At 55.0% G+C, this 27,635-nt stretch overlaps 3 protein-coding genes across 6 annotated transcripts; 1 reads left to right on the top strand and 2 right to left on the bottom strand.

Annotated features, from left to right (window-relative positions):
- Positions 1-620: 620 nt before the first annotated feature.
- Positions 621-8,242, bottom strand: DBNDD2 (dysbindin domain containing 2). 4 transcript variants are annotated; one of them, XM_057378378.1, is made up of 4 exons: positions 7,451-7,585; positions 2,605-2,760; positions 2,014-2,157; positions 621-1,243 (listed from the first exon to the last, which is right to left on the bottom strand). In XM_057378378.1, exons 1-4 carry the CDS (start codon positions 7,491-7,493, stop codon positions 1,041-1,043), a joined length of 546 nt encoding a protein of 181 aa, XP_057234361.1. In that variant the 5' UTR covers positions 7,494-7,585; the 3' UTR covers positions 621-1,040. The 4 variants fall into 4 exon arrangements, with proteins under 4 accessions (XP_057234361.1, XP_057234362.1, XP_057234363.1 ...); XM_057378379.1 differs by lacking the exon at positions 7,451-7,585 and adding an exon at positions 8,045-8,242 and having other exon boundaries at positions 635-1,249; XM_057378380.1 differs by lacking the exon at positions 7,451-7,585 and adding an exon at positions 8,058-8,241 and having other exon boundaries at positions 635-1,249.
- A 3,480-nt stretch (positions 8,243-11,722) lies between these two features.
- LOC130580718 (neuritin-like) lies at positions 11,723-17,154 on the top strand. The gene is made up of 3 exons (XM_057378402.1): positions 11,723-11,860; positions 12,247-12,394; positions 15,034-17,154. Exons 1-3 carry the CDS (start codon positions 11,818-11,820, stop codon positions 15,257-15,259), a joined length of 417 nt encoding a protein of 138 aa, XP_057234385.1. The 5' UTR covers positions 11,723-11,817; the 3' UTR covers positions 15,260-17,154.
- A 1,378-nt stretch (positions 17,155-18,532) lies between these two features.
- Positions 18,533-21,614, bottom strand: SYS1 (SYS1 golgi trafficking protein). The gene is made up of 3 exons (XM_057378401.1): positions 21,410-21,614; positions 20,693-20,760; positions 18,533-20,124 (listed from the first exon to the last, which is right to left on the bottom strand). Exons 1-3 carry the CDS (start codon positions 21,569-21,571, stop codon positions 19,884-19,886), a joined length of 471 nt encoding a protein of 156 aa, XP_057234384.1. The 5' UTR covers positions 21,572-21,614; the 3' UTR covers positions 18,533-19,883.
- Positions 21,615-27,635: the final 6,021 nt, after the last annotated feature.

Below are 27,635 nucleotides of genomic sequence, written 5' to 3'. Positions count from 1 at the left end.
TTGCTGGCATGGGAGGAGTGCAGTAATGTCTCAACACGCCCTGGGAAGCAGCCAGGATGAGGAGCATTCCCTGGCTGCTACTGCTTATCTCCCAGGCTCCTTKCCTTGTGGAGGTGTGCTGGTGCAGGAGCAGGGACAGCGCTTTCCTGACCTGCAAGTGCTGACAGTGGCAGGGGGCCTGTGACGAGCTTTGTGCCCAGCTCCTCTTGGCCTGGCTGGCAGGGACCAAGCACAGTGGGCTGTAAAGTGGCTTCATGTTGGTGGCATGTCCTTCACTCCTGTGGAGCAGCTCTGGGGGAGCAGCTGCTGGTGTTCTCTGCTCAGCCCATGTGTGTGGGAAGTCCCCAGTGTGCTCATGGCTGGTGGTTCCAGGTCACGAGCACCCCAGTCCTGCCCAGCCCAGCTGTGCCTGTGCTGGCTCTCTCCCTCCTGGGGCAGAGCCCAGCACAGTCTGCTGCACCAGCAGCCCTTCTCTGCTGAGGTCTGTGCTTTCTGCTCCTGCCCTTGGTGCAGGAGCCATCCCTGGGCTGTGCARCAGGAGGCTTCATTTGCTCCTGCACGGCACCATTAGCACACTGGCTTTGCACTGCTCTCTGTCCTGCAATCCACTCTGAACCCTCATCCCCCGTGCTGTTTTCTCCCAATGACACACACAACCACTGCTGGGTTAGATCAGTGTTATTTCTCTCTGTGCCATCGTTGAGTGCTTGTCTGGACAGAAATTTGTCAGTAGGGCAGGTGGAACTGGGATCCTAAGGGATGTTTTTCTGGGAATGGTGRGCCTGTGGGATGCTGAGCCTGTTGGGGGAGTGAAGCAGGGAGTGTTAGCAGCAAAGCCTGAAGAGTTAATTTTGGGAACTTACAATACCCCTTTCCTTCTCCTCTGGCTGCCAGGAGAACACGTGGAGGGAGAGGAGKGGAACACCATCTCTCCCCTCTGGCAGGGCAGCAGTCCAGGATGGGGTTTACAGAACACCAGCAGCTTTCCTTCTGGGCTGGCAAGTCCGTAGGGAGGAGCTGGGAGCAGGGCAGAGTGGCTGCTAGCTTCTCAGCACCTGCTCTTTGGGACTGTCCTCCTGCAGGTCCTCCTCATCCGACTGCACCACGGGGGTCTCRGCCCCCTCCTCGCTGGTGTCCAGGCTGTTCAAATCCGTGGAGGCAGAGGACGTGGAGGAAATGCGAGACTTGCTCTCTGCTGCRTTGGGCACTTGCAGGGTGATCTCCTCTGGGCACTGGCTGGCATCTGCCCCTGGGCAAGAGAGCAGTGTGAGAAAGGAAAAGGCTTTTGGAGGTTTATTGCTGCTTAAGCTTCATGGACAGCCCTCACTCCTCAGTGGGCTATGCATTCCTGACTGCTCCCCATGTGGCTGCTGTGGCCATTCCCCACCTCACACCCCCGGCTTGGCTCAGGGTAGTTGCTGCACATTCCTTCCCTGTTTTTGGCAGGGGAGCCTTTTCCATCTCGCCTGAAACAAGGCTCAGAGCCACATTGTGTGAGGCCATTGGGTGCAGCAGGCCAGGAGATGTTTGGGTTGACCTCACTASAGTGTGGGAGTGAGGAGGATCATGCTGGCAGCCTGGGCTTTCCCTGCAGAGCCCAGCTCAGCTCCCTGGGGTCTGGCTGGGAGGTGGAGAGGTTCTGCAGCTGTCCTGCCCAGCACAGTGAGCTCTGCAGCGTGGTGGGGACCTTGGGAATTGTGACAAGGCACTGGATGCTCTGGAAAAGCTTCAGGACAAGGGAATTTGACCCACAGACCCTGGAAGGTGCCTGGGTTCTCCTGTCTCCTGCAGCATCATGCATTTACAGGGGTCTGTATGTCGGGGCTGTGGAGGTGGATACTGATGTGGAACAGCCCAGTCCCTCCAACCTCACAGACCCAGCACCAGTGTCTGCCTTTGGGTGGCTGTGGATCTGCCCACAGGGTGGCCAGGGCTGAGGGATGAGCCAATGTGGCCACTGGGGGCAGGAAGGGCTTCCAGCCWGGCCCACAAAGGGCTCAGCGCTGCACGTACCTGGCAGGGACCCAACAATGCTGCTCTCCTCTGTCCCACAGCCCAGAAACACATCCACAGTGTCCTGGTCTGACAGGTCCAGCACGTCCATCTGCTCCAGCATGTCCACGTTCACCTCCATGGAGGAAATGCTGCCTAAGGGGGCTGCAAAGACAGAGGCCAGTGAGAAGGTCGGTGATAGTGCCAGGCAAAGGGCACCATCAGCCCTGTGCACACAGCAGCCTGAGGAGGGAGCCTTGCCACAAGGAACCCAATTCTACTTGCTGGAAAGAGGTCCCCAAGAAAATGTTTCCTTAAAACATCCCTCTGGAAGCCCCTGCTGTCTCACTGCAGTCTTTGTCCCTGCTCCAAACTGCTGTGTGGAGCAGCCTGCCTGAAGCCAGAGACTCTACAGGGCACCAGCCTGGGCACCCACATGCAGTGCCGTCAGTTAATGGTGTGAGTAACCCACAGCACACCCACACACAGCCTGTGCGGTCCCTTCTCATGCAGGACATGTTTGTCCTGTGCAGACTGGGGATGTCCCAGCAGTCCCTAACCCCTGTGTCCCCTGAAACACCCCCACCCCCGTGTGCTGCCCACAGCGCTTACGTCTCCGGTGCTCTATCTGCAGGTGAGACATTGGGAAGAAGAAATCCACATCATGCTGGAAAACCTCCTCAAAGAACTTCTGCCGGTCCCGAAGTTTCAGCTGCTGCTGCTGCATTTGCTCTGCATCCAGGTTCCGCTGGGCCTGCTCCATGTCAGCTGGGGAGAAAGGTGAGGAGGGTTGGACAAGGCAGGGCTGTCTGAGCCTTTCTGCCTGTCCCAGCTCATGCTGGATGGCTRTGCTGGATGGTTGGTGATTCCCTTCCATCTGCTTTACAGCACACATTGATTTAGTCACCACGGATAGATGTTACACACCAGAACAGCGGTGTCACCAGCCCTTGCTGTGCTGGAGCCTCAGATCCCGCCCCCGAGGTGCAGAGCAGCTGGGAATGGGGAATTCATACGCTGTGCTCACGGCTGCTGAAGGGAATTGTCACGGGGAAAGGGAGCTGGTGTGAGATCAGCYGCGGTTTGCACACGTTCGAGTTTCGGTTTCCCTGCTACCAAACAGARGGCTGTCTGTAAATGCTAACGAGAGGGGAACTCCCAGGGTCAGGAGGTGCCCTTAGTGCTCCGGGCTGAAGGATGCGTAAGGAATTAAAGGAAATAGCGACCCTGTCACCCCTGCCCGTGCACGCCCCCGCCACCACCGTCGCTATAAATGCAGCCGCACCCGCGCTCGCAGGCTCCCACTCACGGCCCTGCTCACAGCCAGCTTGGCTTCTGCCTGCACAAACATTTTCATTCCTGTAATTCCTCACACAGTTCACTGCCGGTGCCTGTGTCCCCAGCTCACGGGAGGGAGTGATAGCAGCCCTCGGGCTGTTGTTGAAAGAGCTGGTTGCTTACCCTGGTCTTGGTAACTTTCTTTTGGGCTGGGTACCCAAAGTAGCAAGGACCCAAGTGGCACAGAGAGGCTGTGGCTGGTGGCCCCAGCTGTTCCCAGGCTGGTGTTTGACCTCAGCCATTCCACATTTCCTTTCTGCTGCACTTGGCCCAACCAGCACAAGGAAAATGTGATTATTGGAGCAGGCGGTGTAATAACCAAGGAAACCAAACAAACATCCTRTGCTCTGCCTAAGCACAAACCCTCTGCTCCTCCAGGCTGGGGAGGAGGGAACAGAGGGAGCAGCATCCCCACCCTGTCTGGCAGGAGCAGGGGCAAGRGCMAGGACAGCAGTGGAGCTGGCTGTCAGCAGCATGGAGCAGCACAGGACCCAAAYGGGAGAGAGGTGGTGAGCCTGGTGAGATGTCTTGGCGATCAATGCCACACCTTCCTGAGAGCTGTTCCAGGGCTTCTCTGCATCCCGTTTATAGGGCATCCTTCAGTGAAACCCCATCATCTGCAGGTGCCTGCCCGGCGGGCTGGGTTGTGCTGGCAGCACYGCGTGGGGATGCACCGTGACTCAGGGCGACTCATCACACACTCTCTGGAAGAGCCTCTGGTCCTCTTCTGGCTGCTCAGCGTCTTCCTGCGCTGCCCAGGGCAGCGTTCCAGGCTGCCTGACGGGGTCCTTGCCTTGCTATGTCTGACCACAGCACTGGTGCCTGCTCTGGTGCCGAGTGTGCTGTGCAGGGTCCAGGATGGTGACAGTGACAGTGAACCTTTCCTCTGGGTAAAGCTGCCTTACTGAGTGGCTGCAGCTTGGYGCTGCTGGGGTACAGCAAGAACCTTCAGCCTGTACTGTCTGCAGAACAGAATGAAGCCAGCGACAAGGAGGGRTGATCAAGGCACCAATTATGGAGCTGTCCCCCTTTAGCAGCTGGCTGTCCCAGGCAGAGCTGTGCTCCCCAGCCCAGCTGTGCTGAACCCATGGCAAACTGCCGCAGTTCACCACACCATCGGGCTCCAGCTGTAGGGAGGCTGGGCTCAGGGCAGGGGCTGTGCTGGCTYCCAGATTCAGGGTGACAAACCCGCTCTCCACGGGACATCTTGCCAAAGGAACCTCAGTGTGGAGTAAGGAGCAGAGTGTCCAAATCCTCCTCCAGTCCATACCAAAATGCTCTTGGGTGATGTCCTGAATGCCACGAATGTGGCTGATCTGGGCTGTTAATGCTCTCCCYGACACGTGGCCGATACTCGGAGTAAGTGTGCTCGGGGAGAGTGACGACTGCTGCTGGTGGCAGCATTCCTGTGGGCGCCAGCGTTTCTCTTGAGGGAGAAATTAGCAGGACCTGTTTATGAACTTGTTTTCGAGCTCTCGTCGGGGAGCTGGGCACGAGCACTGAGATCCCATTATGTAAGGAAGGCCGGCAGCGGGAGACAGCAGCTGGGGCCGTGCTTGGCCCTGCCTGACCCGTGACCGCGGTGAGAGTCGGGGATGGAGCCTTTCCCCCCTCGCAGGGCTCTTCCGGGCCCCGGGGGAGCCAACAGCCCCGCTAGTGTGGCTGCCCGGAGCCACCCTCGTCGGGGGAATAAAGGAGCGCGGCGTTCCCTGCCGCGGCCCTTGCCCATGTGACGGCCGGTCACAGTCCGTGGCTGTCAGTCGTGGGATTGTCTCATCCGCCTGGCATGTTCCCACCGCGGGACACGTTCGCACACACAATGCRGCCCCTGTGCACCGTGGGGGATCTGTCGGTACCTGCTGGTGGCCTGGCTTTTCTTACTATTGTCATGGTTATTACTCCAGCGCGCTCAGGCAAGGGGCTGGAGGCTGATCAGCATTCAGAGCCAGGCTCTGCCCCGCTGGCTGAACCGCCCAGCGCGGCTGCGGCGGCTCCGAGCGCCCCGCTGCCTTCAGATCCTTCCGGCTCTCACGGCTAATTCGCCAGCGCAGCTTGGACAGGAACTGGGGCCAAACACTGGTGCAGAGTTTGGGCGGGCMGGGAAGGGCAGGATCCCCCCTAGGAGGAGCAGGCAGGGATTTTCTTCTCAGCTGCCCCTCGGCAAATGCCCACGGGGTGGGCTGTGGGCGAGGACGATGGCCCCATCAGCCCCTGTGCCCTGCCAGGGCACACCGAGCAGCCACYCCTCGCGTGGTGTGGGCTCGTGGCCACGCTGTGGTGGGGAAAGSCGTGGGAGGGTTGGCTGAGAGGCAAATCTCCCCTCTGCACCTTCGCCAAAGCAGGCTGGGAGAGGAGCTATTCCTGGGATGGGGCAGGGGCCAGGCAGGGCTGGAGGGTGCTGGGAGCACCAGCTCAGGGTGTGCTCGGCCCCAGCTGCCTTTCTGCTGGGAGGGGATGCACTTTTCATTGCTCATGGCCAAYGGGATCCCGGCACACCCCCCTCTGTGCCGGTAAATAGGAGGGGTGWGTTTGGGTTGGGAGAAGGATTGTTAGTGAAGGCACAAGGCCAAGAGAGGATGGGGTTGGCCTCTTCTTGAGGCCACAGCTCTGCAATATCTTGCAGAGATTTCGAGGGATTTAAAGAAKGTCCTGAAAAATTATCTGGGCTGTGGAGAGAAGCAGCAGGTGCTGGGGAGGTGAGCAGAGTTTAAGTGGGAGGCTGCTCCAAGCACGGGTCAGTTTGAAATTGCTAGAATAGGCTGCTTTTTTCCCTTCCCCCTGAACCTTCCTGGAGCCCAAACCCCTGACTCTGCTCCTCCAGAGAAGCCCAGTATGCCCAATATGCCCTCAACTTGCCAGAATGCACCTTCCCCCGCCGCCCCCCCACCCCAGCCCCCCTAGGTCTGTGAGAAGATGGGTGGGGGACGATGCAGCTCCTCAGCTGCCACGACACCTTCTGGAAAGCTCTGCAGAGATGGCAAGCCTTTCCCTGTCACCCTGCCCCAGCACAACCCCTGCGGAATAAGGATAACTCGCAAGGGCTTTCAGCTCCCTTAGCCTTGGGAGAAGTGGCTGCTAGGGAAAGATGCCCAGATGCGCGATTYTCTGGGGCTGGAAATGTCCCAGAGAATCACGCAGGGTCAGGCCATGCAGAGATGGGATGCTCAGACACCGGCTGCTGAGTGTTAATGCCCTGCTCAGTTCTCCATCGGCACGTCTGACCTCGTGTTGCAGCGCAGCAAAAAATAACCGTAGTCCTGATGAGAGGAAATGCACCAGGCGAGTGCGAGGGAGGCAGTGGTTTTGGCAGGGCTGCTTGCTGGGAAAAGCGGGGAGGGAGGGGGATTGAGAGAGAGGACATGGCACCTCGTAACCCCTGTGTGTGCCGTGGTTTCATCGCCTGCACTCCTCCGAGCGATCTCCAAATCCCCTGCGTCTCAGCACTAAAAATATCCTTCCCTGCCGCCCGGAGCTCCTTCCCCGGCAGAGGCTGTGTCATAAGACCCTGCTATTTGCGGGGCCCTRCTTCCTTTCATGCGAGGAGAAGCATGAGAACGGGGCAGCGCGGTGCCCGAGGCACAGCAGGCACGACCCGGGCACGGTCCCTGGCGGGCTGCTCCTCCACAAGCCCCGGTCCCCCGGCAAGTGCTCGCCCCGCCACTCGCCAGTGAGTTTGCTCTGCTCAGCATCCTCAGCCCCGCGGGTACGGGGGGATCCGCTCCGCTCCTTCCGGGAGCCACGGGGCTCCGAGGGCTGCCGATGCCACTCCAGAACAAGCCCGTGACCCAACAGATTCCCGAGCTCTGCCACTTCCCAAGCAGGTGTCCCTCAAAGTCTCYCGCTCCCCGAGCATCCCCGTCCCAAGCACGGAGCTGGCCGAGCAGCCCCTGCCCTAAAACAGCCGGGCAGAGGGGCCGGCAGCAGGTTGGTGCAGCGCGGGGCTCGGGGGCTCGGGGCTGGAGGCTCCGGGGGTGGCTGGTGGGGCACAGCCGCTTTGCCAGGGGCATCAGGTGGGCGCTGCGGGGAGGATGGAGGGGATGTGGCGCCCGAACGCTGCCCGCCCGCCCGGTGCGGTGCCCCGCTCCCATCCCGCCGAGCCCACCCCGCGGCCGGCACTTACCGGGCAGCCGCCGGCTGCGGCTCTGCGCCCCGGGCCCCGACATGCGGCTGCTGCGAGCGGACCGAGCCGGGCCGGGCCGGGCCGGGCGGGGGGACGGGGCTCAGTGCGGGCCCCCCCCGCCGCCGCCGCTCTCCCAAGCCGCGCTGCGGGGCGGCGCTCGGCGCGGCGCGGGGCGGTACCGGCGCGCCCATCACCGCGGCACCGCGGCCGCGCCTCCCCCCTGCTGCCCCGCCGGGGTCCCGCACCGCTGCTGCCGGGGTCTCCGGGAGTCCTGCGGCCGGGATGGGGTCTCCGGTCCGCGGGGAGACTCAGAAGGTCCCCGGGAAGGGTCTCTGGAYCCCGTGGAGAGCAGGGTCCCATGAAGAGGACCTCGCGGAGGGTCTCTACGTTGCCGGGACCCGTGGAGATTCCCTGCCTCCCAAGGAGKGTCCCTGCAGAGGGTCCCACCCCGCCACAGCCGCCCCAGGCAGGGATCAGTGCCCGGTGGTGGGCTGCAGGTGCCCTGCTCCGGCAGGAGCTGCGCCCCGCGGGGCAGGAGGTGGGCAGGGGGAGGCGGGGGGAGGTAGGGGCTCTGCCTGGCCAGGGAGAAGTTACCATTCATGCTCGCCTTTTCTTTGCTTATCTTCTCAAAATGCTCAGCTCACGCATTCCCGCGCGAGAGAGGACAGCGGGATGTATTGATGGGCCACGGGCTCCGTCCCCATCTCACTCCTGGCCTTGTGAGACCCTTAACCCCGCTCTGGGGTGTTTTCTCCCACGTTCAGCCCTGCACATCAGGGCTGCTCCTTGGCAGAGCCAAGGACTTGGCCGCCGCCTCCTTCCTGTGTCTCAGCAGGGTGAGTCAGTGCCTCGCCGTTCCCAGTGCCAGCTCTGCCCGGAGCCCGGCCAATGCCAAGCCGGGATGGGGGACATCCACTGTGCCCTTTGCTGTGGCTGGAAGGGAGTTTCCAGAGTCTGTGGCGTGTCCCGCCTGTCCCGTTCTCAGTGTGTTCCTCTCACTGCCTGTATAACAAAAGATAACTGAGTATTGTTTGAGTCACAGCTCTGTTTTGGCTACTGTTGCTCTGCTGTCCCCCCTGTGTCCCCTGGGACCTCCTGCTGCCACAAACCAGCTTTGTGCTGGGGACCCGGAGCCGGCAACCCTGGGGCTGACTTCAGCTTTCACGGTGGGGTTGAATTTTATATTCAAGGGGTACATAAATGTTTATCCCTACCCATAAGCACCCTCAGTCCTGCCTAATGATTTGCACCGTGGTGTAGGATGCCAGCACTGCGGTTTTGGGGGGGAACCAGGCTGGTGTAGCACGAGTTGGGGCTTRTGGTCTCTGAGCAGGTGCAGGAGCAAATCTCTGCTGGGCACCTGCCGGCGCTGGCTTGTTCACAGCTCCGTGTGGCCCCCGGGCAGCATCAGCCGGTCAGCACCGTCCCTACTGCCCCCTGCCCTGCCCTGCCCGGCCCTGCCCTGCCCTGCCCTGCCAGTGGAGGGGCGAGGGGGCAGGGCCGGGAATTAGCTCAGGTCTGTGCTATGTGACGCGTCTGTGTCTTTTGGCACCGGTCGCTACTGCGAGGCGTGGAGGCTGTTTGTGTGCTCACGACTTTCCGGAGCACCCCGAGGTTCCCAGGGCTCTCTGCATCCCGAATCCCCGCTGCGGGGACGGCACATGGGGGTGCTGCCCGTGCAGAGTGACACGTTCCCAGGCCCCTCGCTCTCGTGTCCTCTCCATCCTGCCTTGCTGGAAGGGCGTTGGAAAAGCACTGATATCATCGGCACCGAGCCTGACTCATCCTGGCTCTTCAGCACAAGCCGTGCCGCTCAGCGGGGCACACATTTTATTCCAATTAAACCATTGCAGGCGAGCCAGATCTACACAATGATTTTTTTTTTTTTTTTTTTACTCGTAGCAAAGCGTGCCTGCCCCCGGCCAAAAGGTGAGAGGGACAGAAGTGACGCTGGAGTCAGTGGAGAGTCTCCACTTCTGGTACAAATCCCTAAGAATAAGCCTTGCCAGAACCCTGCAGGGTCTGTCTCGGCTGCCGCAGCATCCCTGCCTCCCTTATGTCTTCAGTGCACGCTCACAGCCCTGTCTTGTGTCAACAGCCCTGCCCTAACCGCAAATGCCCAGGTCACCAGCCCAGGTCGGAATGTCACCTCTTCTCTCCACGACACAGAGTCCAGCTCCTGCCAAAAGACCCCAGGGGAGCCAGCATCAAAGTGTCCCTCTCATCGGGAGAAAATGTGAGGTGACTTGTTCCTCCTGCCATTCCTGCTTAGGTTTTTTCCCGTTTATTAGAGGTTTGGGAGGTGAGTCAGGGAGCTGCGGGGTGAGGATGGAGYTGCRGAGGAATCGGCAGCTAAGGGAAAGRCAAACCAGTTCCAGGCACAGGTGAATCACTTGCTGGTGAAAAAATACATCTTATTCTCAGGGAGGCGTGCGTGGATGGGGCTGGGAGTGAGCTGCAGCTTGACTCCATCAGAAAATTGTGGAGTCAAGAGAAAAACAAGGCAAGGCAAGGCTGCTTTTCCAGTAAATGAGGCGATACATTGCAAAGGAGCAGCCTGCAGGCGGCAAGGCTCCAGCAACCCATGGTCCTGTGGCTCCCTTAAAAGGGGCGATTTTAGCCTGGGACAGCRGGGAGACAGAAAAGCCATAAACACCCTCAAAGGAATGTGGCTGCCGAGAAACGAGAATCTCGGCAGGCGAGGCGAGGTGGGGGGAGCCTGCCTGGGTTTGCAGCACTACTCCATGCCTGCAGCCAGCCGGCTCCTTGGATATGCCCTGTCCCGAGGGAAGGATCCCAGTCCCAGTGCTAACAGTCCGTGTGGTGCTGGAGGGGCTCCTGCCAAGCCCCTGGGGTGTCGTGTCCCCGTGTCCTCGGGCCCCATGTACCCATCCCTGATTGCCAGCTGCTGGCACAAGAGCTGGTAGAGCTGGGAGATCATGGGGGGGGCAGCAGGACACCAGCCTTGGCCGAAGAARGAGCAGGCAGGGCTGGTAGAAGGTGCCTGGCAGGGGCTGCCCGCAGCCCAGAGGGATTTCCTCTCCATCATATCCCACTCCTTTAGGGGTGGCTGAGCTATTCTGCACAGAGTGTGCTCTCAGTGCAGTGGAGCAGCCCTGTGTCCTGGGGCATTGTGCAGGTTCTGGGGAAGCGTCCTTGGGGCTGGTTTGTCCCTGCAGGTAGCTGTGGGCATGTGTTGACACCTCTGGGCCAGGCTCTGCCCTGCGTGTTCCAGGCTGGTGGCAAATGGAACGTGCATCAGTGGCCTGGCTGAAATGACTGTGCTGCTTGCTTTCCTTCCAGGACTGATGGTGATGCAGCACGTGGCACTTGTCTGTAAATAAATTTTGTATGTCATTGGTTTTGCTGCTCTTTTATTTGTTTTTCACACGCCAGCTCTCTTTGCATTAGGTTTGAGTATTTGCAGTGTTTGCAGAGTTGTGGTTTCCAGTTGCTCTGGGTTCCTGGGGCTGGAGGTGTCTGGGGGTGCTGGCACAGCTGGCCCGTGGGTGGGGGCACYTGTGCACAGAGGGGACCCCCATATGAAGGTCCTGGGTCCAGTCGTGTCCATGAACTGGTGCAGAGCAGTGTCCCCAGGAGCAAAGCTGTCACCAGCAAAGAGCAGGGTGTGACACGAGCAGCCTCCACAGTAATGCCACCAATGCAGGTGGGAAACTTTCTGCTCTCCGTCCTGCTGGACCCAAAGGGACTCCTGAGGTGAGGGTAAGGATCAGGCCACCAAGATGCAAAATCCAAACTGATGCCACAAAACCCATGCAGCCTTGGGAAYTGCTGGAGCCAGGGTCTGGACAGAAGGTTTTGGAGCTGTAGGTACCGATATTCAAGGCTTTGACCCTTTAAATGCTCTGGGCTTTGCTTCCCACCTTTCATTGCGTCCCCCTGTGCTGTTCAAGAGACTCAAGGCAAGCGAACAGATTCTCGCCCTGCCCGGATTCCTGCTGCTGGCAGCGGCCACTGTCCCGTGTTCCCCACTCGGGTGACATCTGGAGCGGGCAGCAGAGGCTGTGCTGGGCAGGGGCGGGGGGCTTTGGGTGAGGATGCMGGTGCCGGCAGGTGGATGCAGAGTGTGGGGAGCGGTGGGTGCTGGTAGAATCTCGGTGGGATGGGATGGGATGCAATACGGGGAGGTGCAGGGATGCGGGATCCCGGGGCTGCGGGGTGCTCCCGGACTCTCGGTAGCTTCGGCCCAGCCTCCTCCTTAATTAGCCACGGCCGAAGACTCTCATTAGCAGCCACCGGGGACGGGTGCCCTCCCCGCGGAGGCGGGAGGGAGGGGAGCGCTGGCGGCCCCGGTGGTGCGGACACCGGCAGCGGGAGCGGGGCTGGAGCCCGAGCCCGGCGGAGGGATGGGGCAGCGGCGGGGCCCGGCCGTGCTGCTCCTCGCTCTGGGTGAGGGGATGCAYGGGCGAGGGTCGGGTGGGGGGACGGGCGGTGTTCGGGGTGTCCGGGCGGGGGGCGATGCGATGAGGTGTCCCCTTCATCCCTCCCTCTCTCCTTCCGTGCGGGCGGGGTCTCCCCGGCGGGTCCCGCTGCCAGAGCCGCTGAACGATCCCCCGCCGCCCCGGGCCGGGGGTACCGGTGCCGGGATGGCTGACGGGGCGCGGGTCKCCCCGTGTCCGCCGGGCTCTGGGCAAACGCCGGCACATCCGGGGGGCGGCGGGGGATCGTGGCCGTCCTGCGTGGAAGGGACCGCTCGCCGAGCCGGGGCACCCCGGGGCGGAGCTGGGCTCTGTCCCCAAAGGGGCGGGTGCTCACTTCACCCCCGGTGCTGGCAGGGCACCTGGCCGGGCTGCTGGCAGCGGGACCCTCCTGCGCCGACGCTTACCGGGGCCTCTCGGACTGCGTCCTCAAGCTGGGGGACAGCATGGCCACGTACGAGGAGGAGGAGGGCATCGAGCTGCAGGGGCTGCGCCGAGTCTGCAGGTGAGTACGATGCTTAGCCAGGCCGTCTTTTGGCATTGCCCCTGTCTGAAGTCTCCTGCCCGCCGGGGTCTGGTCATGCCTGCACACACACATGTGCTCCACACCTCACTCCGGTTTCAGATAGACCAGGTGAGCTCCTTTCTTTTCTCCATCCATCCATCCATCCATCCATCCATCCATCCATCCATCCATCCATCCATCCATCCATCCATCATCTATCCATGCATCCCCTGCCTGTCTCCCACCGCAGTTTGTATCCCTGGTCCTTGGCAGCAGCTCCAGCCCCCAGGACTGGTCCCTCAGACCCTGCATGCCCGCAGCCGGGAGGAGCGGGGCTGACGGGACCCAGCCTGTTCTGCCCCCCAGTAAATCTCCCCTGGACCCCAGGTTTCAGGCAGTGACGTGCAAGTGGCTGCTCTGCCCCTGGGCTCAGCGCTGTCGGGAGCAACCTGCGCTGGGCACCTGCTGCCCAAAACAAGCCTTCTCCCTCCCTGTTCAGACCCTCCATCCTTCAGGCTTGGATTCGTCCCAGCCCTGGTKTGCCTGAGTTTGTAGCGGGGCCCTGAGATGACGATATTGGCAGGACGTTAACTTTAATAGAACTGAAGGAGAGCTGGGTAAAGAGGGGTGATGTTGGGGAGGTTTGGGGAAAGGTCTGCTTGAAAAGCAAATGAGTGAGAGTGGCAAGGTAGATATAAAATGTTTGCAGGGATAAATGGAGGCAGCTTTGTGTCTCCAGAGCAAGCTGTGGGGAGTGAACAGGAGTTAAAGGAAATGCAAAGAGTAATGGAGGAAAACCCACGTGCCTGGGGGTGGTGGAAACCTGGCAAAGCAAGGTGGAGGGCTGAGTGCCCTGGGGTCAGCCTTTCTGAGCTGCTGGARACCGCCCTGCAGGCTGTGACCTGCTCTGTATTCCCCCATCTCCAGGAGACAGCCTAAATTAGGATGAACAACCTCTGTGAGACCTGGCCAAGGCTGTGTTAAAGTGGGAAGTGCTATGGTTTGGACAGAAATGATACTTTTTGGTTTTTTGGGGTTTTTTTTTAAAGGACGCTTCTTGGTGTTAGAAAACATCCAAGAAAYCAGCCCACCCATGCTGCTGCTGGCTGCTGGAGGAGTGATTCCTTTGGTGAAGCTCATGTGAAATGTGCGAGCTGAGGTTTTCTTACAGCTCAGAGGCACAGACCATSGCAGGGCAGGTCCTGGGATCTTCCCCGGCAGGAAGCTGCAGATGTCCCAGCTTCCTGACGGGAAATATTTCTGAATTATTTGCCTTTGACGCTCAGCCTTATCCACTGCTGCTTGCATTCCTGGTGCCGTGGTCCCCTCTCCAGGAGCGTGGGTGAGGGATGGACAGGCAGSCAGGAGCTCGGTGGGGGCTGGTGGTGTCTCAGCTCTGTGTGCACGCTGCCCCCGAGCCACCCGGGCAAAGTGTGYGCCAGCAGCCTGCCTGCCTGAGCAGATGGGGGCTGTGAAGGGTGAAACGCTGGGAATTGCCATCCCAGCTGAAAGCAGATCCAGGTGGAGCTGCCATTCCCCTTCACCTTCCCCCAGCTTGTTTTGCCTGAAGACATGGGTCAGGTTTAACTCTTACCTGTCAAAGCTGCCTTCTGCTGCCGCTGCAGATCGGGAGCAAGTGCCGGGGGTTGCCAGAGTTGGCACCAGCTTTTCTCATTATCTGGGGACGTTTATTCTGCCACAGTGGCTCGGTTTAATGAACTCCCTCACAGCTGGTGTTCTGATGTAAGCCCCAGGTCTCAGTACGCAGAGTGCTCAGGTTTGCCTGTCTGCACAAAGTGCCATCTTCAACACAGTGCACTCAGACAGCACTGACCTGTCCCTTTCAGGTGCAATGTCCCCACTCAGACACTGGGCTGTGTCCCCTTCCTGACGGGTGGCATGTGTGCCTGGTGTGTTGGCAGACACAAGGAAGGTGTCAGAGCAATTGYTCCTGTCCTCTGGACAGTCCCCAGCTTGCAGGGGCTGGAGGTGGTGCTCAGCCCCAGCCCATGTGGGACAGGACAGTGGAACAGCTCACAGTTTATTCCTGCAGGACCATGGGTTATCTTTGCCTGTTTTGCCTTTTCCCTCTGTTACTCCCCAAAAGCCTCTTTCCACTGAACAGCTTGTGCTTGTGCAAGTTAACACCCAGCAGATAAATGGAGACGATTCTAATGAGAACACAGTGAATAACTCCTTCTGCCCCTGCCCGTACCTCAGTTAAAGCTGTGACAGTCTGTGGGAGCTCTTGTCCTTCTCCGTGCTTTGTGCTCCCATTTGCCCTTGACTCTGCTTGGAGAAAGCTTGGAGAAAGTGATGAATGAGATGTGCTGGGCCTTTGTTTGCAGCCTGTGTGAGATACTCAGGGAAACATTTGTTGATGGAAATAATGGATTTTATTGACTTCCAGAGAAAGGTGGGGGAAAAAAAGGAATAAATAATTTCAGTGTTTTGAGGTTTGGAGTTTTAGCCRAGATGCTCTGGCAGATGATGGAGAGAATGAATAGTCTGGGCAACTTGTAAAAAACACGAGGATTGTTGCCGTTCAGAGGGCAGGCTCAGGGCAGTGAGGCTCTGCCTGGCATCTRGCATTGTGGGAGTGCAAAGGGACTGACAGTGTGGTGTCTCCCGAGCTGCAGGTATTGGGATGAATTCCACACCTGTGCCCTGACAGCGCTCTGGGAGTGCCAGAAGGAAGCAGCGGCCGTCTGGGAGATGCTGAGAAGGGAGTCCCGAAAAAACAGATTTCAAGGCAGCCTGTTCGACCTCTGCAGCCCCAGCATGGCCCAAAGCTTTGCCTGGACCCGCATTCCCAACATTTCCATCCTCAGCGTCCCCCTGATTGTCACTTGGCTGAACTTATAAACTGCAGCTCTGTGAGTATCCCAGCAAAGGTGATGGCAGTGTGTGGCATGGCATCTTTCAGATCTTTTTTCCAAACCTTTGAGGAATATACTGTGGAGCTCAGAAAGTCCCAGCTCCATCTTGTGTCTGTGAGACATGGAAGAGCTCAGCAGCWTCTCCCAGGTGTTAAAATTTCTCTGTAATTTGGAACAACTCCTGTCCTTTTCTGCCTCAAGGCTCATGCACAGATCTGGCTGACTGGAGAATTTGGGAACTTGTAGACAAGGGGCAGAGGATTTGGGGAAAAATGATGTATTCTGGAAAAAGGATGAATGCTGGACACTTTGGCACTCTTTCATGGCTACTGGAAGGAAACCTGTTTACTTTGCTGACTCTTGCCAYCAGATCAACTCTCCAGGTTTTTGATTTGGGCACTCAAAATGAGATGGGTATTTTTACCACTGCTCTRAGGGGCAGCGGATGATATCTGTCCTGTCACAGGCTGAAAGGAGGTCTTTACTGCCCTGTACTGGCCTTTTATCTTTGAGGACATGGCAAAACACCTGCTGAACAATAATCACAGTTGCATGACTTCTCTTGCACACATCTGAATTCCCAAGTAACTTCTGTGTTATGTGTAAATCCCTTTTCTAAGGATATAGAGGGGGGAGAGGGAGTATCAAGCTAGGAGGACAAATGGGATTTATAGTAACTCTTCTGCTTTAAAGTTTTCCCCAAGGTACCTGTAAGCAGCTCTGTGGGTAGAAGTATATAATTCCAGAGTATTAAAGTTTGTTGTAGAGCCAACAGCATGGCAGAAGTTATTTGTCCTGGCTCTTGCTCAACAGCACAGTCTCCTCTTGTCTCCTTTGTGGCTCAGAGTGTTGTCAGTTTTGTAGCTTCAGTACAAGCATGGAAGTATTTGGAACAGAGAGGTGTTTGCAGGTGATTTCTGAGTATGTTAGAGAAACACAACAGTATCATCGGTTAGCCCAAGGCAGTCTGTGTTCTAAGGATGCTGATGGATCCCTGTGCCCTGCCTGGCTGCACAGGGCTCTGGGGTGTGTGCTCTTCAGTGTGAACAAGGGATTTAGGGCCCTGCCTACACCACATATCCCACCAGATGCATTCCAGGCAGTGGGAAAGCTTCTAGAGCAAAAGATTTTTTTGCTAACAATGGTGCTGGGCTTTGCTGCTTTCCTTTGGAACTCACGCGTTCTTCCTCTTACCTTCACTCAACACTCTGCTCCTGCAGCAGCAGAAGAGAATGAAGAAATCGAGGCAAATTCAACTAAATAAGCCAGGGAGGGGCAGCTGGTGTTCAGACAGCACTTCAGTGCACCTTGGCTTTCTACACACAGCAGAGTTGTTACTTATATATTCAACGTTCAGCATCTGGGGCACAAAGCCTTAGGGTGAGTGTGCAGAAAGGGTAAACCAGAGCAGGGTAAAACCTGGAGTGAACCACCCAGATGCTCCATTTTGTTCTTCTCACTCAATTCCAACAGCACTGTTTGCTGTTTGATCCTSTTCTCCCCTCCCCTGTTACCCTCTTGTGGCTGGGGTAAGCTGAAGCAGGGGCATGTCATGTACAACCAAGACTAGAGTATCTGGGATCCAGATCCTGTACCTGCTCTTTGTTTAAAACAGATTTTTAATGCCTTTAGGAAAAGAAATAAGCACAGCCCTCTAAAATCCTACAACCCTTGCATTCCCTCTGTCAAAATTTTCTACTTTGAAACAGCCTTGGGGAAAGGRAAGGTAAAAGCATCAGATCTGCAAGAAATCTTCCTTTTGCAAAACTCTGGATGCAAGTGGCTGACTGCCATTGCCACTGTCTCTGTGAAAAGCAGGTGTTGGGACATATCTTCCCTGGCAGCAAATCCCTCAACTATTGCACACAAAAAAAAAAAAAAAAAAAACCCCAAAGATTCATTAAGAAACAAAGACCATCTGCCACCGTTCTGGTATAGAGCAGTAGATTTTTTTTTTTAAAGCCAAAGGTGCTTCTAAATCTGACTGAAAGCATGTGAGAGAAAACTAGGTCTCACAGTATGGGAGTGATGAGTTTCCTCAATCAGTATTTCATTTTTAGCAGAACTTCCTCCATGCCTAGGACAATTACAGTAGAAGGCCTTTAAAAAGAAACTTATACTCACATTCAGTTCTCCTAGGCAGTCAGCAGCCTTTCAGAAAGATTTCTGATCCTACAGCACACTTTATGCTGATGAATACAGCTCCCAGGATGTCCTGCAGCCTCAGTATTAAAGCYCCATTTGTCAAGGATTCTTCTCATGGCCTTGCTCTGAGTTTCTCCAGATACAAAGTTGTCCCCAGATTTAACCCCCTCAGGGAAGCTGCTGAAGCAGTTACAGCATATCTTGTATATTCAAAAATAAATGGGTTAAGTGTTCCTTAGTCCAAAGTCTTCACCTTTGTTCTTGCACGGGAACAAAGATGGCAGCTCTGTTAATGCAGGCCCACAGCATCTCTGGGAGCAGCTGGAAGAATGTGGCTTTGTCTCCTCACTCTCAAATTCACTGTAATTAATCTTCAGCTCCCACTTGCCTCAAGAACAGCCCCGAAGAACACAGGAGTTCACATCACACTTTGGTGTGGTATTAAGCCTTAAATTAAAACTGCAAACTTTCCTTGTCCCTGCAGGACTGGGATGTTCTTCCTCAGGAATAGCACCAAAAAGCAGCAGAGGACAAAATGACCCTGAAGGAGTCTTAAAACATGACTAACAGCACGCCAGTGCTTGTCACCCCGAGGCAGAGCTGCCCTCTGCTCCACGCCCTGAACCCAACCACATGCACACTCCCTGGTCCTTTCTGAGGGAGATACTGGCACCTACTGGAGACCAGTTTATATCCAGAGGAGAAAAACAAGTATCCCTGCATGTGAGAAACGAGCAGATTTTGAGAAGGGATGGACTGCCTTGCTGCAGGGGCAGCCCTAGGAAGTGACCTCGGGCTGGGCCTCCAGACTGGCTCCTGCCCAGAAGAACACCCGTGTAAAYTCTTCCCTCAGAAGGGCTGCTACTGTTAGAAACTCTGCTCACAGGGGCATTGGTCAGGAGGGGCTCCTGGTGTAATCCCCCAATATAAAAAGTGCTGGTGACTACTTGTGTAGACAGAAATCCTCCTCTGAAGGAGACCTGCTGAGTATGTAAAGCAGCAGGATGTCATCCTGCCCCAATTTACAGTGTCTGAGTGTGAGAGCAGGGACTGAAATGCAATTCAATTCCGCAGTAACAAAAGTCAAGAGCAGCTTCAAAGAGTTTATCAACTTCGATCTCACATCATCCCACCACTTTTCAACAAGCTGAATTAGCAGATAAGCTATGCAAATTAAYATTTACAAATATTAACATACAAAGRGAAGTTGCTGCAGCAAGATGCTGCACATGAGAAAAATCTTTCTCTAGACCTGGCTTTGGGATTGCACAACCTGGCCATCTCTCAGTGGAARCCAGGCAGTGTGCTGCATGCTTGGGGTGTTGGATCTGGAGGAACCACCTGGCTCAGGCCTCTCAGCAGTAAAGGGGTGTCCCTGCCTGATGAAGCTTATTTGAAGTGCTTCTGAATAAAGGCACATCCTGTTATTTTGAGAAATAGCAGCAGTCTCTTATTTAATATCACCTCTACCGGGCCAGAGCCGCTGCTGAAGCCTGATGGGAAGGCCCAGACAAGGGGGAAGAGCATCATGGCTCCAGAACACTTTTGCAGCTTCCCCAGGACAGCTCCAGGCTCAGGCTGGACATGTGGAGATCCTGGACKGCTGATACTCCCTCTGAAGTGGGATTATGCCAGCTGACTTCCCAAGACAGCACTCAATGATGCCTTCTTTTCAGAGCAGAGGTATGAAATGTTTATTGTAGGAAATTTTATGTGCCCCAGACAGTGGGCACCTCACAGCCTTGTGTTCTTTGGCTGCATCCTTCTGTTGCCATGATACAGACACTCATGATATTCCTTGAAGTGCTCAGCTTCCCAGGAGAGCCGTAACACTCACAGCAAYATATTTTTATTATTACAAAAGATTTCTTCAGCAAACTGCTGTCTGTCACCTCTATGTATCAAACATGGAAACAGCAAACAAACCCATCTAACATTACAGGTTATTTAGTGTCTCAGCTGGTGATTCAGGTAAGTACAACTATTTTCTTTCTCCCCATCCATTYGTTTCTTGACTTTTTTCCCAACCAAAGCCCAAACAAGTCACAGATTGGGAGCAGCAGCTCCCAGTCCCACGTCTCACCGTGCCAGCTCTCGCAAGAAGAGCTGACCATTGTGTTAACCACACAGGGCACTCCCACATCGTTAAATTCCAAACGCTCCTCACGCACCAAGTTTTGCTACCTGGCTTTTAACAGTCTCATGAGTGAAGAGTTTAAGGGCACACTCTCCATACAGTCATATTAATACTTTGTGTTAACAAAATAAACATCTGCTCCTCCCCCGTTGTCAGCTGATGCCAGAGGAGATGCTCAGACTCATGCAGTCACCGAGGTCCAAAATCAAAAAATTAATCATAAAGTCTAAACAGACCTGCTGTGCTTCTTCAGGGATGATTCCGAGGCATTGGATGCACTTGTGCTGGGAACAATGACATAATGCAGCATGTTGTTGCCAGAGCCAGTCTATACGTTGGATTTGGGGGCGGAGTTGAGGGGGATTTCTCGGAGCTCTATCCTCATGCACAGGTACTCCCCGATGGCTGCCATCAGCGCCGTGCACACGATGTGCACCAGCCACCACGTCAGCGTCGAGGGGAAGCGCGAGTTGTAGATCCAGCAGCCCAGGAGGTGGAAGAAGTGAACGGTGACGGTGAAATCCAGGCACTGCTTCCCTCGGCGGATGAAGTACAGCAAGCCCAGGGCACTGCAAAATAAAGACAAGAGATTAATGAACTCCACCAGACCTATGGAAAAGAGGGGGCAGCAAGAGCTATCAGCAGCTGATTATATAGTGGTTTTAGAACTTCTTCAAATCTTTTAAGAATAGATTGTTTCTGACCTCTCTCCTGGCTGCTGCAGCAAGGCTTACAGCTTTTTAATTACATGATGGCAGGGAAATGAAATTTTAGTTTAAAAATTCCTGCCCATTCTCTTCACTATCTCCCCTAGTACTCTCTGTACAGTGGCAAAATACGTTAGTGTTTACAGATCAGTCTTTGCTGAGATACATTAATTCTAACTTTTAGTAAAACCTGTCATAGAAGCAAATCTCATTCCCAGCTGGGAAACTGAGGCAGTGAAGTGAAATGACTCTTCCAGATTCCATAAAGCCAAGAGTCAGCAGTTCCCAACTGCCCTCAGCACACATGTTTAAGAAGGCACATGGATTTCACGAGATGTTTGGAGAGAGGCAGTACATCACACTGAATTCTTTTACAGCTTAATGATATGAAAGGACAAGATGCAAGTGCTCCAGCTAACTTCAGACTTACCAGGTGAGTGCATTGAGGATGAAAGCCATCATGGAGAGCCTCCCCGGCGGGGTTGAGAAGCCTAAAATCTACATGGGACTATTAGTAGGAACCCGCGGCACAAATCGCAGCCCGAAATCTCCCGTGGCGCAGCCCTGCATGGATCAGGATCTACACGAGGAGCTGGGCRTGTCTGTCTGTCTGGGGGCACCTATGGGAAAGGGAAAGGTCTGGCTCTGTGCTGAGGGGAACCACCTAAGCTGGGGGTGGAGTGTGTGTGCCCATACTGGGGTTACCTCTAGGAGGAGGGGGAGTTGTCTTTATGCTGGGGGTACCTGTACAGGGTGTCTCTATAGGGGGGCATCACCTACAGAGTGAGGAGCTCTCTCTCTATACAGGGTACCTACCACCTGTCCCGGCTGTCTGTCTCTATATGGGGGCTACCACCCACACACATCCAATGCTGTCTCCACCCCARGGTACCACCTATTCAAAGGGACAACTCCACCTCCACACCGGGGCACCTAACACAAGACAGCAGGTCTGTGTATTGGGGGGCTGCTACACGGGGTAGGGAAGCTCTGCGTCCACACCGTGGCGCTCCCTGGGCGGGGGGCTGTCCCTAACACCGGGAATGCCCACASGAGAGCGGGGTCTGTCCCCTCAGGAGAGCCCCAGCCAGTCCCCCCCGCTCCAGGGGCCTGTGCCCACGGCGACTAACCCGGGGCGCGCCCTCACCTCGTCGCTGAAAACCTGCTGGAGGGAGGGCCCGGTGCTGCCCAGGGTGCCGAGGAGGGCGAGCCAGAGCCCCAGTGAGCTGTAGTATCCCGCCTGCAGCAGCACCATCTGCGCCACGATCAGCGCGGGGTCCCACACGTAGCTGCGGAACTGCGCCGCCATCGCCCGCCCGCCGCCCGCGACGGAAGTGCCGCCGCCGCCACGAGAGAGCGCCCCCTAGCGCGGGGGAGGACCTGGTGCTGCCTCCGAGCGCCGCCCGCTGCCCCCGACCCCGCTCGGTCCCGATCCCGATCCTGATCCCGATCCTGATCCCGATCCCTATCCCTATCCCGATCCCGATACGATCCCGATCCCGGCCCTGATCCCGGTCCCGATCCCGGTACCTATCCCCGTGCCGATCCCGATACGATCCCGATCCCGATCCCGGCCCTGATCCCGGTCCCGATCCCGGTCCCGATCCCTATCCCGATCCCGATCCCGGTCCCGATCCCGATCCCGATACGATCCCGATCCCGGCCCTGATCCCGGTCCCGATCCCGGTACCTATCCCCGTGCCGATCCCTATCCCGATCCCGATCCGCGCTCCCTGCCCACGACCCCAGAGCCCCGACCCGCACTGTGCCCACTGACCACCTCTCTCACATCTGCCTGCCCAAGGCATCCCCAGCCCTGTCCCCTGCCTTGGGTCAATGCCTTCAATAACTTCGCTAAAAGTTGCTTAAAAGTCAGACTCGTTTTGGTGGCCTCAGTGTTTGCTTGGCTTCAGGTGTGAGAATTATCACTGCCTGAATAGTGAAATTCCCAAGGCTGTGTGGGACAACAGATGATTTTGGAGATAAGTCTTCCCCAGACCCTGTCCCTGCCCATCTGTGCTGRTGTCAGTGTGTTCAATAACTGGGCTGAGCTAAAGACACAAATACCAACCATACAAGAAATTATTGTCCCTGGGTATTTCCTTTCATTTCTAGGCCAGTTCCCTTAGGCRCTGTGGCTCTTGGCAGCTTGCTGCCCAGCTGTGCTCATTTTAGCTGTAGGCCATGGGGCACCAGGATGTTGTTCTGAGTCCTGGTGTGCCCTGGTAGCACCTTTCCATTACAGGGCTGGGTTGGCTTCTTTTGGGAGATTTCTTCTGATACGTGGTTTTTCTGTTTGATCTCATGATATGGCCAGGTGCCAGCGTCCCTCATGCTCCATTGTGCCCCTTCTGTCATCAGCTCTTGGCTGCTGGGGCTCACWGTGAGCTGTCCTGCTCACTTGGTATAAGAATTGTCACTGACTCAACAGCAAAATCCCCAAGGCTGTGTGGGACAACRGAGCATTTTGGAGACAAACTCTTCACTGGAAAAAGAAGAGGAGGCACCCCCGGGCTGTTTTGGTGGATGGGGGTGTTGCCACAAGAGCCATTTTCACCTGGAAAAGAGAGGAGGAGGACTAAAAAGGGGAATCCAGCTTCTATGGGAGGTGGTAGRCTCACATCAGTCGTGGGTGTGGAATATGCTGGCTATAGGAACGCAGATTATGATCTCTGACAGGCTCTCATGACGTTTTTTCCATGCCTCTTATGGGAAGTTCCCTGTGCAGCTTTGTTTTCCTTTCCTCATTCTGTGAATTTCACTTTGCTGAGCCAGATTTGACACATTTTGCTCCCTGYTCCCGGACCATCTCCTAGGAAGGATTGTGCAAGGCAGAGGCACATGTGTGGTGGATGTGGGCCACTGCTGCTGAGTTCTCACTTAGACCTTTGGAGTATTTATTTTTGCAGAAGTTCCAGACTTCTCCAGTACAAAAATGAACAAGGGAAAATCCCAGCCCTGGCAGGGCTGTCTGCTGCCAAGACATTGCTGAGCATAAATTGTGACGCTCGACACTTCCTCTCTTAATTCTTGGTAGAAATTGGTTTCCTTTCTTGAAATCTGCTGTGTTTGGCTCTCAGAGGCATGTAAGCCACCGCTTGGATATCAATTTTGACTTACCTCTTTCTTTTATAGTCCCTTATAGGGCTAAATTTCCTTTGCCAGAAAAACTTTGGCAGTTTAGACAAAGCCAACTAAAACTCCAAGCTAGTGTAAGGTAGGACTGTTGGTATCACTGCTGGGTGTCTTTCCACAGCCAAATATCTGATTTACCCAAAAGTCCATGGTATCACAAGATGCAAGCTGGTGTTTTGGGAGGTGTTGACTTGAATTGCTTTGGAATTTGAGGCTTCTCCCTCCTTGGTTGCTGCCCTGTGACTGAAGGCACCGCATGGGCACGGCAGCAGCCAAGCCTGAGGTGTGATTGGAGGCTCCCTACTGACCTGGGTGGGCAGAGCACCCATCTGGACACCATGAGATGCTGTGGCACAAAGACATTTGTGCTGCAGCTCAGCTGCAGTCCAGTTTGTGAACTTGTTTCCTGACTGATTTTGGGATGGCATCTTGCATGGTCATGTCTGGTTGTCCATGCCACTGTTTTGGCTGTCTCTCCTCTGCAGCCTGCTCCACCATATGGCACTGTGCCCTTCTCCTGGAAAAGAGGGTGTTCTCCCTGTGACATGCCCTTGTCCCACCCCCGCTCTGTGGAATAAAGTTTAAAGTGGTCCTGGAAAGCAAACAGCATTGGGGAATTAAATGGCATTCTTAATTTCCCTTTTCTTCCTCTTCAGTTTAAACAGAAAGTTGGAGGCAGCTGTGAAGGAAACGCATTAAAGGGAAAAGGATGTCGAAACACAGAGATCATGTGGGTGCCACAGTGGGTGCTGCTGCCTGACTTCTGGTTAGAGTGTCCTTTTTAACCAGTGGCTGTTCTGTGTGTGACACGTGTGTGTCATGAAGAGCAGCAGGTGGACACAGAAGTGGCAATATGCCCAGGACACAGCAGATGAGGGTGTACCCGGATCACATGAAACTATTGTGGTCACTCTTTATCAAGAGTGTAGAAAAAGAATGCCCTATTTAGCCAGAGATTCTTTCCATAAGAAATAGCTATCTAGGAGGGCATTGTTTTTCCTTCCCAGGAAYCATTGCCTAAAACAGGAAGCTGTTTATTTAGGTGATCCGTATTTTACCAGCTGGTGTACAAAGGGCGGTGCTGTCTGAATGATCTTTGCTTGAGTTCATTTCCCTCTTGACAGGAAGGCAGGATTTGTGCTAAGGTCACCTTTGCTAAAGTGACAATAAGGCTAAGAGACTCATTTCCAGAATAACTCAGCATTAAGTGGCTCAAACTGTGGGGTGAGAGTTTCAGTCACTCCTCTTCCTCCACCCACGTGGTGTGCAGGTGTGTTTTCCCAAAGACTTCAATGTACTGAATGGACTTTGGGAGTTGAGATTTTTTAAAACTCTGCTTAAGGTTTCTTTGTGCTTGAGAATCCTGCTCTAAGCTTGCTTTAAAATCTGCCTCTAGGAACTGTGCTGAGCTTGACTGGAGAATYTCTTTTCCTGTTTAGTGCAGTAGAATTTATGATCAAGAGTTATCTAAAGGGCCCTGCATGTGGCGTTCTCAAGATTATTCACACATTTCCTGATGTGCCATGTAAAAGTGCAATTTTCTCATCCTCCAAATGTGTTGTATTTTGACACTCCATTCCACTGCCATCATGTTTATGTTGTGTTGGTAACTGTCAGCTGTTTATTTTTATTTTCAGCGTGAGAGTTAAGCAACCCTTCACTGTTGAGCACTAGGTTAGGAACAATGGTGGCTGTGTTATTTCTCAGCCAACTAATTTTTATATGGAGAAGACACACCTTGAATGTGAGAATTCATTGCCCAGAACAAATGTGTTTCTCAACATGCATTTTATTTTTCTTCTGCTTCTCTCCCTTGTAGTGAGGTTTCAGGAAAAGACATTTCAGTGGTGCATTTTTGCTCTATGGGCCCATTTGTCCTGTTGCTCTCTGTAAGCGTCATATACCCACAGATTTTCTGCATTTTTCCAGAGAGAGGAGAATGTGAGCATTTTGAAAGGGAGCACTTGAAGGGCAGAATGAAGGCAGCTWTTTTATGGCCATAAATTTACAGATTACCTATTACTATTTTTATGGCTGCATCTCCTCTCATTCTCTTGAGACACAGCCACAGAACATTTCCGTGTGTGTGAGGAATGGAGGTGGATCTACACAGTGCACTTTGAAAATGTCATCAKTAAAGTTACATAAACTTGTTCTCAAGGTTGAAAAGTACGTTAGGGTTGAGTTTAATTTTCTTTTCCGTTTCCAGAAGCCCAAGATCAGTTTGCCTGAAGGATTGTGCACTCAAGTGGACAATGTGCATGGTCCCTGGGCCAGGCAGACTYCATCCTATCACAATAGAACTTCCCTGGGATGGAAAACACCGTCCCGTGCCATGSAAGGGGATTTTTTGGTGGAGGGGTGTGTGTTGAGGGGTATGATAACCAGGAGCTTGGCATATTGTGCTTGTTTGGAGAGGAAGTTAACAGGTGAGTGAGCAGTGCTTGTAGCCACAACACAGAAAGCTGGTTTTGAAAGCATCTTTGTGGTGGCTGCTTTACTTGGAAGGAGGTGTAGAGAGGTCATGGCTACATGCACACAAATACAGGTGGCATTTAGGGGGACATGGAGTACTTCTGGCCACCTTGTGCTGCTGAGGCTGTTTCCTGTCGGGCAGATGTCTTGGTATGGATCATCCTCTGCACATTTAACCCAATTTGTGCACTCTGATCCTCACCACAACTGCTCCTCACCTCTGCTGAGTGTCCAGAGCTGGAGATTTATGGGAGCTGGGTTCCCTGGCTGCACCAGGAGTGATTTTTATCAATTCCTCTGTGTGATGAAGTGAGGGTAATAAGGAAGGGTAGTGACCTGCAGATCCCTCCCTCATGGCCTTGAATGCTGAGGTGACCTAAAAGGTTGGTGACACACAGATGTCCCAAGCACAGGAGGTCATGTGCCACAGCAAACTCCCCCACAGCCTGCTCCAGCTCGGTTCCTACCATTACCTGCATGGTAATGTGYGCTGTCTTCTCTTCAGATCTTAACWATTTTTTAAGCCCTGAGCAGTGCTCCTTGTCACTTCATATCATGCCAACAGGTTCCACAGCCAGCTCAGCACGGTGCTCCCAGGAGATCCTCCTGTCAGCGATCATCTGTGTAGGCTCAGTCCTAGCAAACACTGAAGACATGTCTGGATCTCAGCTCACACCYTCTGTAGCTGTTTGTTCCCAAAGAAACAGGCAGCAGGAAAAGCTGCTTCACTTTAAGGACCTTTTTGGTTTCAGGTGGGACTGGGGGAATGAACAATTGGGATAAATTTGTAGTGCTGGAGCAAGCTGAGAACCAGATCAAGTGCAGCTGGCATCCTTACCTGGCAGGTGGGATTGTGGCAAACAYGCTTTGCTGAGCATTGCTCCACTGATAAGAAAATATTTTATTCTCTACAATATAGAACCCAAGCACAAATTGATGTGGCTGCAGTGGGGGCACAAAGCTGTACTGCTATGGTATTTCAGGTGCCCCTCGGGTTAAGGGGCTGAAATAGGTACTGTCAAGCAAATAGTTATGGTCAGGCAAAGTTATTGATGTGAGAAGAGAAACGGAAATTGTTAAACGGTGCTGCTGGGGTTTCCCCCTTTCTTTATCAGTGTGGAGTTTTTGCGCTTGCCGCTTGCACAGAAGATTGAGGGAGCGGTTTCGTGTTCCATCCCTGACGAGCCCCGAGTGATGTAACATCCCGCCGGATAACCGCAGCGGCGACACGCAGCCAGGGACAGGGACTCGCTCTCGCTTTTCTGTAAATGTGACGCTGTCACTTGTGGAATGCTGCGAAAGCAGATGCTGCGTGCCCACTCCCACCACTTTCCCTTTCCCTCCTTCTTCCCCTCGCTTTCCCTTCCCCCTTTTCCTTTTCCCTCTCCTTTCACTTCTCCTCCGCCCTTTTCGTTTTCCCTTTCCCCCCCATTTTCACTTCTCCCTCCTCTTTCCCATCCTTTTCCTCCTTTCATTTTCTTCTGACCCCTTCCTCCCTGCCTTTTCCCCCTTCCCTCCCTTTTCCTCCCCTGTTCCCCTTTCTTCCCCTCCCTCTCTTCTCCTTTATCCCCTTTACCCCCACTCCCCCTAACCCAGTGGCCGCCGGCAGTGCGGGGGTCCCAGCCGTGCACAGGGGGTTCCAGAGCCGGTCCCCTCCGTGTCCCCAGCAGTGGCAGCCCCGCAGTGTCCCTGCACCGGCCGCCCCCCGGGATCGGTGCGGGACGCTCGCAGCCCCCCGGGATCGGTGCGGGGCCGCTCGCAGC

The sequence above is a fragment of the Malurus melanocephalus genome, unplaced genomic scaffold (assembly GCF_030028575.1).
Source record: "Malurus melanocephalus ecotype Western Australia unplaced genomic scaffold, MMel_1.1 scaffold_356, whole genome shotgun sequence".
NCBI classification, from domain to species: domain Eukaryota; kingdom Metazoa; phylum Chordata; class Aves; order Passeriformes; family Maluridae; genus Malurus; species Malurus melanocephalus.
This window is presented reverse-complemented; position numbering and strand designations above follow the sequence as displayed.